This window comes from Macrobrachium rosenbergii, chromosome 22 (genome assembly GCF_040412425.1).
Source record: "Macrobrachium rosenbergii isolate ZJJX-2024 chromosome 22, ASM4041242v1, whole genome shotgun sequence".
In the NCBI taxonomy this organism is placed as follows: Eukaryota; Metazoa; Arthropoda; class Malacostraca; order Decapoda; family Palaemonidae; genus Macrobrachium; species Macrobrachium rosenbergii.
The window spans coordinates 4,518,129-4,530,952 of NC_089762.1; the positions used below are offsets into that span (position 1 = coordinate 4,518,129).

The following is a 12,824-nucleotide window of genomic DNA, read 5'->3' on the forward strand; positions in this document are numbered from 1 at the left end:
ACCGTTCACCAAAGATTTCTGAATATATTTATATGCTGATTAACACCCAAGGTTGTTGTGGTTTTATTTCAGCGACCGAGAAACCTTTTTAACCTTGAGTTCCCTCGTGTTAAGGTACCAGGGAGTTTTCTTAGTAAAACCATACACGGAAGCATTTCCTATACGTTCAAGATGGGGTTCGTAAAAGATGAAAAGTGTTTACAGTGGAATATTCCCATCTTGTAAAATATTTGTTTAAACTGTCGTTAAGATCGAGAAGTGGCTTAGACTTAATGTGAATACTTAAGTGTTTGTTTGTAGGCGTATAAATTTATTTACGTTTTGATGTGAATGGCGATTATATGATTTTAAAGTGTCGTCTCTTATTTTGCTTTCGAATGATCCCAAGAGTAGCACTAAGCCAAAGTTGCGATATAGCCACCATAGTATAACATAATGAATGTTTACAAATGGTTTACGAATCCGTGCTATTACTAGGATGTGTTATGTGTCAGTCAAATGTCATTTACTTTGAAAGAATAACCAGTGTGTTCATGAGCTTACGTTATCAGTGAAGACACGGTTTTCAGGTACTAGGAGATTCTTGTCCGTAGCGACTTTGTTTCTCGCCATTCTCAGGTGCAGAATCGTGGTCTGGCAGCATAGTGGTATAGAATTGCATTATTCTTAACACTCGTTAACAGTACGTACCATTATCAGTCTTTCCAAAAACACTGTACCGTAATGTTTTTTTCTGAACCCGTTGTTATCACAACGTCAGCCCCAGCAGACGAAGGTCCTGGATGGAACCTTCCTCTGGCGTCATTTATATTTTGGGCACGTTGAAGCATCCTGACAGAGAATACTTACTCCCCTCTTGGTACTCCTGGGCTCCCCTTCCCAATGGGGCATTCAGAAAAGGTTCGAATATCCGCCATGTCCTATAGAGTGGTGTCTCTTACGTCAAGATTATATGAAAGTCTGATGACGGGATACTGGTTCCACTGACCCCGATACAGTGGGCAGCATTTTCAAAGGGAGTCTGGGTCTGTTCTGAGTGGAATTTTTCTTGCTTTGTTATTTTTAAAGTTCTCATCAACTTGGTGAAGTCTATTGCTTTTTCCGTATATTATTATTATTATTATTATTATTATTATTATTATTATTATTATTATTATTATTATTATTATTATGTTACATCAGGAAAGACATCCTGTGTAAATGCAAGTTGATTATACGGTAGAATTATCGGGAGTGGAAAAGACTCACTTCTAAAACATTCTGTATCTTTTATTTTTTTTCATTGTTATTAAAGGTTAATCAGAATGCTCGAACATCATTAGGAATAAGCCAAGTAAGGCTATTACAAACGCGGCTTTCACGGCCTAGAATGCCTTCTGTGAAAAGAGTTCGAATAGAATAAAAAGTCGGAAGTCGCTGGCCTTCGGAACTTGAGAACCGAAATTATAATGAATTTTGAATGAGATGTGCCATTAAAATCACTGGTAGTACAGATGAGTGAAAGAAAGCACGAAAGAAAGGAGGACATTGTTTCAAGTTCAAAATAAACTAATTAATTTTGCTAGAGCAAAACTTAAACCTTCGTAGTGGACACACAAAACCGCTTGCTTTGTGCGGTATTTATTTCAGTGAGGTCTCTGTAAATCACTACAATGCCAATTGTGGGGTTAGAAAAGCAATCAGCATATTGTGCAGAATGACAAATATTGACTTTTATGTTATTGCTAATACTGTAGATTTAGAACCGCATTATTACTTGATGTCATTGTACAGAAATGATTACAACTGATGTCTGAGTGTTAACGTTCTACCTCTGAAATTCATTCATTCATTCGGCTTCATTATCTTCCACCATAGCATCAAGTAAGGCAACCCAAATTCCATTCGGGTATGTATTAGAATACAGTCCACGGCAGGTATAAAGGCACAGCCTGAATCCCTGATAGTCTTTTGTCTTAAGAGGGGAAAAAACGAAAACCCACTGAGAGGCATCGAGTGTCCTTGACCGTCCCCACGGAGACCATTTCATGAAGGGAGTTGTCGAGCGAGAGATGTGTTTGACTGATTGCGATGCCAGGCAGGTTGTTTGGCCATTCACTTCTGAGGGACGCACCTGACTTGAACAGATTAAAAACGCCGCTCATTTTCTACTCTTTTATAATTTATTGGAAATCATTATGTGGGATTTTAAACCTGAGGGTTTAGAAGATGCAAAATTAATGTCAAGGCTGGAATCAGTAATTCTATTTTTGTTGTTCCGGTGCCTTAAAAAAAGTTTGGCGCAGGACCTTCTCCGCCCCTAAATAAATGCTGTATTCCAAAATGTTCAAGTGGGTCATATAAACGGTTGGTAGTAAAATTATGAAAACAGACATTCTTGTCAATCGATTTTGTCTTTAATCATTTTCAAACTTCCTGCGATGAGATTTTTTATTTTATTATATTAGGTAAAACATGGCATAGATTAAAAATCCCCCATGAAGTGGCCTTTACATTTTAAACATTGGACTTGGAAAAAAATCTAAATTCCGGGATGCCAAATTATGCTTGTTTGTATCTACGATTGTTGGGCTTAGTCAAAAGTATATTTTTACCAATCTCCAGTTTACTGTATCTAAGAAAGCAATGAGCATACTATCATATCTGCAAGCTCGATATAAATCATCATTGACTTGAACCAAACCAAGCGCTCAAGAAATTGTAGTGGGTTTTCGTTAGATAAGTATTGTAAAATATTTAAAATTTAATCTCCACAAAAATCTAAGTTTCTCATTCCAGTAAATTTAATGTTTTAAACCCTTGTTCACTTGCCAATTTTAGTCTGTCAGGAACAATTTTTAATCAACGATTTTTTCCTGGCACGCGCTGAAAACCCTGGGTCGATATGCCAGTCAGTGATGCCAGGCATAGTTCGGGCATGAAACAAACTTTGCCTACACTGCTGCCGCCTCATTCAGCCTGTTAACAGGATGCCCGTAGGCAACTGGGCAATATTCTCACATAACAGGATTCCACGGCCTGTTAATTTTTTATCTAGTAGAGAGTGAGGGACTTCAAAAAACACCTTTCGAGTTCCAAATATAAATTAACGATGTATTTAAGTGAAATCAAACCCTCTTAGAAATTGTGACGGTTTCCTTATACTTAAATGCCAAGAACATATAAAAGAGAGAGAGAGAGAGAGAGAGAGAGAGAGAGAGAGAGAGAGAGAGAGAGGAAACGAGTAGTTCGCGGTTGTCAAACTGGTATGTTGTCCTTGGGCGCTATGCCCATGGATTCCTTACAAGGAGAGGCCTAGCCCTTTTCCTGTACGAGAAATCCTCGTTGGGCAGAAGAGAGAGAGAGAGAGAGATGAGAGCACAATTTACCTATTTATACGGCTGTTGCCGTCAGAAAGGGGGGGACGTGGGATGAGAAAGTTAAAACGAGGCCCCCCTCAATTCTAAACTTGAACGCTAGTTGTTATGCGCCATTTAAATTTCCCTCAGAATCCCTGACCAGCTCCTTTGGGTGCATTGAAACACCGATCTTGTTCGACTCCTCTGTCACGGATGGGTCTCGTGCGAGATCACGAACGTCATTCGTTTTCCTGTTGCGCAAAGAATGGGCATCGTTGTGCGAATTATCAAGAGGACACGATCCTCGCAGCAAAACGAGAATGGTTTCTACTCCCCAGCTGACCCAGTCATTCGTGTTCGAACACATCAGACACCCTTGTTGGTATGTGTTAGACACAAAGCATGAGAACAAGTGAAGAGAATTTCAAATTCAAAACAGGGTCAGTTGCCGTTGGAGCACCAAACAACGAGCGTGACGAGTCTTAAATGAATAGCATCTGTTCTGCCAGCGAGAGAGAGAGAGAGAGAGAGAGAGAGAATGAAATATGAATCTCGGTTGATATGCTTGGCGCACACGTGCGTGCGCCAACTGGTTTTTTTTTTATACTTGAAAACTGTGCTGACAGTCAAACTGGGATGAACTGTCGGGAGACACCTTGTTAAGAAATGTTCTTTGTCAGAGTGAATGGAGGACATTTTAAAAGTTAAACTTGAAGGTATTATGAGGGTTAGACTCAAACTAGCCACCAAAGAGCGCGAAGTCATTTTAACCTTATTCCAGCAGAGTGACCAGGAAATGGGTAGTTCAGGCCATTTGTGGGGTACTCATAACTTCAACTGTTCCTCCACTTCATACTCCCCGACATTATTATCAACCTCCGGTTTCTCTTCGCAACCCCCATTGTTTGTGTCTAGGTACTCACGTAGTAGTTTTTTCTTGCGTAGTGACAGATTTCCATAGGTTTGTTTACTTGGCTTTCAAGTTCTCGCCGAGAAGTTTTTTTTTATATTTATTCTTAGCTCTGAGCCTGTTAATAATGGGTATTTCTTGAGCAAGTCGCAAGGAGTCTGGAAAAGCTGTCGCACTTACCTGTTTCAACATTCATCCAATTAGCAGCAAAACTCTTACAGTTGCATTTGAATTTAACCAGTTTCCAGAAATAACTTGAAAACTTTGTTTTGTGGGTAGTCTAAAATCATTTTGTTAATAATATTCTGACATCATAGTTCGTTTGACGATCTCAAGCATGGTATCTGATTCCCTGCTGAAAAAATGCACTCGTTACCTCTTCTCTAACTACATTTTGTCTTATTCACGATGCAAAGCATTATGAAGCATGAATTCTTCATACTGGTTTTTTGTTTTTGTCACATTCAGATTTAAAACTGGCATTTTATGGTAACTAATAGTTTGCAGTTCTTTCAACTACCAAGGTATTTTTGTCTCATTAAATCATAAATCCGTGAAAAATAACAAACCTCGTTAGGTGAACTGCACGGAAAGCCACAGTATGGTGTGTATATGCTACGGGGACCCTTAATGCTTTAGCAGGAAGAGACTATCTGTGTATAGAGGCTTGCTATTGGGGAGGAAGCACGCAGGGGTCGGGGACCGGGACACTAAGGGATTGGGGGTTTCGTGTATAGCATTGTTGAACTATTGGGGATATAAAACGCAGGGCGCGTCCTCTATCGAGATTCTGGCCATTGGCTCTTGCTTATGTCCATGGCATTATTTCCTTTATTGGGACAGTGTCTCACTGCATATACGGTTAGTGGGTTTCGCCATCGCTACCCTTGGTACAGCGCACCTGTGGTTGTCGCTGACTTTATACTCTGCTGAGAATGACAGACTCTGATGCGTGTTTTGTAATCATTTCAGAATCTTAGAGTGCCGTTCAGCAGTTTGAATGTGTGACAGACGGAGGAAGTTGTAAGTCACACAACCCTCTCTCTCTCTCTCTCTCTCTTTCGTACGCAGACGGGCAGCGTGGGTGTGAAACTTTAGTTACGTCATAATTTGTTCGAGGTCGAAGTTCATTAAAGATACGTTGTAATACTTGCTGCTGAAAAATAACTGTTATCGTTGTTATTAGTATTACTCAAGTTTTCAGTAAATTTCTCAACAATATACTGTAATTAACGTTAAGGAACAGAATTTCGCAACTGAACTCTTACAGGTGATCAAAACACAAGAAACAAATGTTGAGGTAGAGATTGCAGAATGGGACTACCATAAAAAAAAAGTTGCAATAAGTCGCTTTCGGACGAGTACTTGATGCCATATCAGAGTGGTGCCCTGGAGATGAGCTCAATGTAACAGTGCAGAAGAATCATATATACCTGGCTATTGCCGACTTCGCTGTCTTTCAGGCCAGAGACCAGCACATCCTCAGTTAGTTACGTGATCACTTTTATCACAGCCACGCACACAAACTTTACATTTCCACTTCTTCGTTTATTTTAATGAAAGAGTTCTCTTCCTAATACCGTTCAACGATTTTTTCTGTGTGAGAATTTGTATTGTCACCTACTTCCTAAAAGCTGTTTACCAAATATAAACGAAGTATGGGTTTGGCCGGAAGCTGGATAGACTCATTTTCGATCAGTGGGCGAATTAAGATAAATTTTAATTGACAATTATGATAGCCGTTTTTTATTTATTTGTTTTGCAATTTGGGTCTTCTTTTCCAGCTCTTAGCATTTATGGGAGCCTAGTAAAGGCTTTTACGGATTGTATTTCCTAAATTTATTTGTCTGCCGGTGTAGAAAAGTAAGAAGTGAACTTTCATTTTAGTAGTCGTCAGCTCACAGTCAAGTTTATATTATTGCTTAGATGCCACTTTTCATGATAAAAAAAATCGACTCATAATTGTAAAATGTTATTCAGGTGCAGTTTTTTTAATCGTTTGATAAAATCAAGACCCCCTTAATCGTGATTTTTCGGCTTACTTTATCATATGATTCTTGACGAATGTATTGGAATGTGAATGTAGGTGTAAATTAACGAAGCACAGTTTTTTATCTTTAATCTTATGAAAGCGAAGCTTGATACCAATGCAATCAGACATGCAGTTTATTAGATTCGTGCGTTGATCCGTTTTTGGAAATCGTTAAGTAAATACATCCTCTACGTTTAGTGAATGAAATTAAATGGTGCAGCCCCTAACGAAATCATTTCATCTGCGTATGCCAGTTGAAAGGGAAACACCGTATCTGCCTCATCTTGAATATCCCTGCCATCTTGATATACTGACTTAATAAATTGTTTTCAATAACTTTTATATACACTGAGCCCGCCATATATCAGGCTGTATTTGAGACTGAAGAGGCTGCTTCCTCCTGAGACAATTAATCTGTTGTGCTGTCCTCACAAGACACTAGACTGTGTTCCCACCTTCCGCCTAAAACAACAACGTGAGTTGAAAAGCTACACGAGATTTTCAAACAGAGGCCCTCTATATTAATCGCCTACGGATTCGGACGAGTGGCATTAGTACAGTGACGGGGAGAGAGAGAGAGAGAGAGAGAGAGAGAGAGAGAGAGAGAGAGAGAGAGAGCATACCGCTGGGTGTTGACGAGGACACCAGTTTGCTTTCTTACGTCCTTTACAGTTGTTAGTGTCTCTCAATGTAATAAGAGACTCTGGCCTGGAAGCACCAGACCTTAGTGCTTTATTTGACATGTGTTGATTGAAAGCATTATCTCTTAGTAACAGGTGATGAAGATATTTTTCGATGACAGCATAAGGCACAGACAGGTGTGTTAAAGCAATGATGTTAGACTTAGAGGCATGAATTTCTTGCAAATATTGCCAAACTGCATCATGGCATAAATGCGTTAAATGTTAAGGTAAAAATTTACTGATTTTTCTAGCGTCTTGGTAAAAGTAGCCGTTATGTAAAGCAACTTGAGAGTATCAAATTGCTCTGAGAAACTGGGCAAGCAAATAAAGCCAGATCTAGATTCGCGACGCAAGTTTGTTTTGCTGCGCTTTTGAGGGCGTGCCCAAACAAGTCAGCGACTGTCTTGTAAACAGCTCTGTGGCAGGTTAGGGGAGCCGAGGAGATTACGAGGCCGGAAAAGTATGGTACTGAAGCAACTTTTCTCCGTAACCCTATATAGCAAACAGAAGGGAGGTAGCGGGAGTTGTGAATCAAAAGGGTGAACTTGGTGGGTGGTTACGTCTTTACAATTCCGTGGCTCTGAAGGTGTAAATTACTTTCTGGGATCTCTCATGAAGTATTAGATAGTAGTCATTACGCATGTGCGCATCCGTACGTTTAATAGTGAATTATATTCTTAAAGTGTGAGGTAAAATTAGTTATGTTAGGAATTCTTGGTATCTTTCGTCTTGCAGAGAGAGAGAGAGAGGTTGTAAATGCGAAATTTATTTGCCCGAGTCATTCAAATGCGATGAAGTAATGGAAGTGAACGTCGGTTTATCCTGCAAAGACAAATGACTTAAAAATGCATTTCTTTTGCTTCTGAAATGAACAATACTTGCGGAAGAAGTGAAAATGCGTTTTTGGCGCAATTGTTCAGACTATTCACAATTCAAAAAAGGGTCACAAAGTTTACCGGAAAGACTAAAGTTGTCATGCGACTCGTTGAGAGGTAATGTGATCATCTCATGGTTTAGCAAGGACGCCAGAGCACTAGACGGTAGTAGCTCCGATGTTTGCTCAGTTTTTTTGTTTTTACTTAAGGGATTGTCATGGGAGAAGCAGGAAAAGCCAGAGACTGGCTGGTAGTCGAATCAGATGACAAGGTTTATTTACACAGAGAGAGAGAGAGAGAGAGCGAGCTTGGCTGTTGAGTCTTAGAAAAGCGTTTTGCGGTATTTGGTTAATTTAATAATAAACCATGAGATGGTATTCCAGTTTTATTCATCAGTAGCCCTGTCTGTTATTGCTCTTGGCTTCTGATCAACATCTCTTAGGAACTAAAGCGTTTCAGATCAGTCGTCACTTTGAAAGCACGTTCAGAAATTTGTGACATGGGCTGAACCTAATTTACATCATTAATTTATGTCTTACTTGTGGCTTCGTAAAATATTTGATTTTTTTATGAACGCAAAGATTCCGTCGGAGAAATTAATACTTTCATCAGGAAACACACACTATGTACGTATATAATTATTTTATAATATATATATATATATATATATATATATATATATATATATATATATATATATATATATATCCAGAGCAAATAAAGATGTTAAAAATTTATGCACCTAAAAAAAAAAGTTTCGTGGCCCAGAAGAATTCCAGAAAACTGGAGACTGCAGCAGAACAAATGAATAGGACTCACCAGATGGACCAAATGATCCTCGGTAGGATGGTTTCCAAAAACAGATCTGGATGATGATGATGAGTAAGTCTTTTCTTCTTTTGAGAACAATCGCCTACCGATTAGCCCATTGCTTTAGATATGAATCGGGAGCTCAAAGTGGTCTTGCGATCTTACGACCCGACTGCAAATCGGCCACACTAACATCTTAGCAAGGGCGGTTCCCTGTCAGAGGATAACCCAGATAAGGGCAGCTGTAAGGGCGGGGATGCTCGTATCTGAAATGGGGGAGTGGAGCATGTGGGCCGGAGAGAGAGAGAGAGAGAGAGAGAGAGAGAGAGAGAGAGAGAGAGAGAGAGAGAGCGTGTGCGCATTCGTTCGAGTTTTAACTGCTGCTGCTCTTCGCAGGTGGTACGCAAAGATGGGGGAGGCGATAGTTTGCTTGTGGAGAAGCCTCTTGAATTCTCTTCTCTTGTGCAGTTGCTTGTGCCCTTTTTATTTGTTTTTGTAGACGGATCCATTGTTAAATTAAAAGTTTTAGCCACTATAGTTATGCCTGAGAAGTGAAAAAAAAAATTAATTTTAAGAATACTTTGTGAATCGCACAGGCTTGAAATGAGATTTACGTATTTTGATGTGAAAAAATAAAAAAAGTTATTGCGATGTCCTTGGCTCCCATCCTACATGGGGTTGTTTTTAAAAAGGATCCGCCCAGGTGGCAAAACCTCGCAGCACTTTCTTGTTGCTTTTCTTGTGAAGTTTTACCACCCTCTACTAGTAGGCAATCTGCCTAACCCCTCTCTCAGTTTTTATCTTGTGGTTTGTTTGTCCTTGGTGGGACAGGGCAATGCCATTGTGACGACTCGGTTGCAGAGCTTTTTCTAAGTAATAAAATAGACCTCATGGAAGCATTGCTATAGTACAGTGGTAGATTAGCCTACCATTAGATGAGCGTTTACTGAAGATGCAGACGAGGGTTATAGCATAGGATAGACAGCTTATGCCAGACGTCACGCTTTCTCGTAGCATTTATTGACAAAGTTCATGAAACGCACTCGCCACTTGACTTGTGTTGTTTGCTCTCTCTCTTGTGAGAGTTACTGCTTTCTTAGTTTTTCCCCCTAGTTTTTTCTCCTTTTCATACAGTGGCAGTCATGCTGACAAACGTCTCCCATGTTAGTAGTTTTTTTTTATGGATTCCAGCAATTTTTCCCCTTTTCTCAGCGTTAAACATGAAAGAACTATGAGTCTATTAATCATACCTTTCCTATATGTTTCAAGGCTTTTAATGGAAAGCGTATAAAAAATATGAGGTAAAATACTTTATAACAGCAGTTCCATCTGTAACGAAAATTCTCTGGATCTGTGTACGTATCTGCCCAATTTTCAGCTTCCAGTCAGTTTGCTTCATTTATGAGATCCTCTTATAATACGTGCTCTTCTGTTCGTCATTTATTGTACATTGAAGGTAGCCATTGCCATTGCAGAGATGAGAGGTTCCTGTAGTCACTTTGTAGAATACGATAATGAATTCTAAATCTGCCACTGGTTAGAATTCCACGCATTGGAATAGAATGGAATACAGAATTTAGAACAAAGGCCTAGCGCTGAGACATAGGAGGTCATTCAGTGTTGAAAGAGAAGAGTAAGGTAGGTTTGCAAGGTGTAACAGGAGGAAAACCTCGCAGTTCCGTCTGCAAACGCAGACGAATAACATTCTGTCTGTTGTGGACAAAACTCTGTCGATCATTTCCTGCGTATTTAATCATTTTTTGCTTTCCTTCCTTCAAACGATTGTTCTTTTTCAGGTATAAATGCTGATCATGGTTCTAACTCCGTTATTTTCTTTTTCAGTATGAGCCCTTCTTATGTCCCACACTCAAGGCTGAAGTAGTAAGACTGAACCAACAGTTGACAGATACTAGACTTAGTCTGGGTTAGTATAATGACAGTTTTCGTAAGTCTTTATTTCGCCACGAAGCTAATCATTGTCGTGATTAATCAGATTTTGTCAATCCCACTGTCTGAGAGCAAGCGGCAAACACCAATTGGCTTCACAATTAAACCATTGCAGAGAACTTTGGATAAAGCCTTTAAGAGGATAGGTTTCCACACGAATATTATTATCAATAACTTTGGATCCAGTTGAAAGAGAATTTGTTGAGCATTTTCTAGTTACTGAGAAGTTGCAGCCAATTCATTTTGATTTACCAAATTCACAGACTGATTTATTGCCCTATAAAAATGATTTATTGCCTTAACATTATTTTTATAGAATTGATTTCTCATAAAAATCTGGTAACCTGTAAATGTAAATAAAGTGGAGTATTTTCTCTCTCTCATTATTGCTCACATTGCAGATGAGAGCACAGCGGCAGTTCGTCGTTTGCAGGAGGAAGCAGCGCAAAGCGTTGAACAGCACACCCAGAAGGTGCAGGAACTAGAAAAGAGACATAAGGAGACTCTCGAGAAGCTCACAAAACAACATCAACATGATTTGGATTTGGGTAAGAGGAAAATCGGCGATTTTGAAGGGGCGGAAAAATAAAAAGTTGTAGCCAAGCCAACATTATTTGGGGAAAACGGTTTACTTTCGCTTTTTGAAATCACACGTGAAATTTGAAAAAGCTTCATTATTTATTATTATTTTTTTAAATGCGGGGAGTTTATACTTCAAAGTGTGGTTTTGGCACCTAATAACGTTCAATGTGTGGCACAAGACTGACATCATGTAATCATCACTCACCTGGAGAAAATACATTATGATTTAAAACAATTATCTAGTAAAAGTTATATTTGAAGTATGAAAATAGATATCTTCATTGGTTTCTGAGCTTTCTAGAAGTATGATGATTATCGTCTGCAGTGAACAGTAATGAAAGAGTGTGGTCATTTTCTTCCAAAGAATATTTATGAACTGGGATAAATCTAGGAAGTAGGTACCGAAAAGACAAAACTTATTTTCTGAAACCTGGCAACAAATGCTTTATTTTTCACTTCCAGCAATCGAGAAGCATCGCAAGGAGTTGTCCCAGTTTGCAGAGGATCAGCAGACACAGGTAAGAAAGGGAAATATCACTGAAAGTCTAATGAATATCATGAGACTATAGGTTTTGCTCCTCCCTTTTGGCATTTTTAATTTTCTACTTGTACCAGATATTATTCTCTAGTTATACTTAATGTTTTTGTTCAGTGCGAGTTATTATTGCCCATCGTGGTATATTTAACTTTTGGCGAGTGAGAAGTACAAAAATTTTGCTTGCTGTGCTCTTGCAAATTGCAAATGCCGTATGTAGGAGATTCCATAATCCTCAGGCTACAGTGGAAGAGTTTAATGAAAAAAAGGGCTAATGATTGTGTTACGATATTATCCCAACTATATAGCAGACGTACTGTAACGTTAGTATGTATACTACTGCCTGTGACAGATATATTGGATTATCAGCGGTCTCTAACTCGCTTTACTTCTTCTACAGCGGGAGGACTTGAGCAGGGCCCATACAGCTGAAATAGAGAGGCTTGAAGGAGAATGGCGAACAAAACTGGACGTACAGCACGAGAAACATCTTTGTGCCGTCCAGGAGCTGAACACACAACACACTCACAAAGTAAGAATTTTAAAAGAACGATATATTAGTTGCAATTTAAAGGTATCTTTGTGTTAAAATTCATTCTTAGCTGTTTTTTCACACTTTCATGTTAGTTCTTAAATTGGAAACTGTTACTTAGTATCATGAAATGGTTGACCCTTTCGCTTATTTCTTTCAGTTACGTGAGCTGGAATCGTCACGTCAAGCAAGAGAGTTTGAATTAGAAGAGACAAACCATCGTCTACAAAGTGAACAAGAGGCCCTGAAAATTCAGTCCAAGAAATTAGAAGAGTCTTTACTTAACGACACAGACCACAGATTACAAGCAGTCCGCAACATGTGTTCATCTCTCAAGAGTGAGGTATGTCAGTGTAATATTATGCAGTACATATTCATATATTTTTTCTGTTGTAATCTCTGCAAACCCTGCAACTTCAATTTTTTTTTTTTTATACAATTTCAACAATGTCTTGCTGTGTATAAATCTGAAATTTACCGTGGCAACTATTGCTTCAAGTAAACTACAAAAACAAAAAATAGGAGTTCTGTTGAACAAAAATACTATATCAAAATTGAACATTAAAGTGTTATTCCATAA

The 12,824-nt window shown here is 38.9% G+C and overlaps 1 protein-coding gene across 30 annotated transcripts in view; it reads left to right on the forward strand.

Moving 5' to 3' along the window:
• The window catches only part of LOC136850546 (CAP-Gly domain-containing linker protein 1-like), a 673,714-nt gene that overhangs the window by 649,505 nt on the left and 11,385 nt on the right, over positions 1-12,824 (forward strand). For all 30 annotated transcript variants that reach the window (XR_010856646.1, XR_010856647.1, XM_067124161.1 and 27 more), the window contains 5 exons: positions 10,491-10,572; positions 10,997-11,143; positions 11,640-11,695; positions 12,113-12,244; positions 12,405-12,587. Coding sequence is in view for 28 of the 30 variants with exons in the window: in XM_067124161.1 (XP_066980262.1) it covers positions 10,491-10,572; positions 10,997-11,143; positions 11,640-11,695; positions 12,113-12,244; positions 12,405-12,587 (600 nt within the window). In the remaining 2 variants the exon portion in view is untranslated. The remainder of the gene's footprint in view (positions 1-10,490; positions 10,573-10,996; positions 11,144-11,639; positions 11,696-12,112; positions 12,245-12,404; positions 12,588-12,824) is intronic.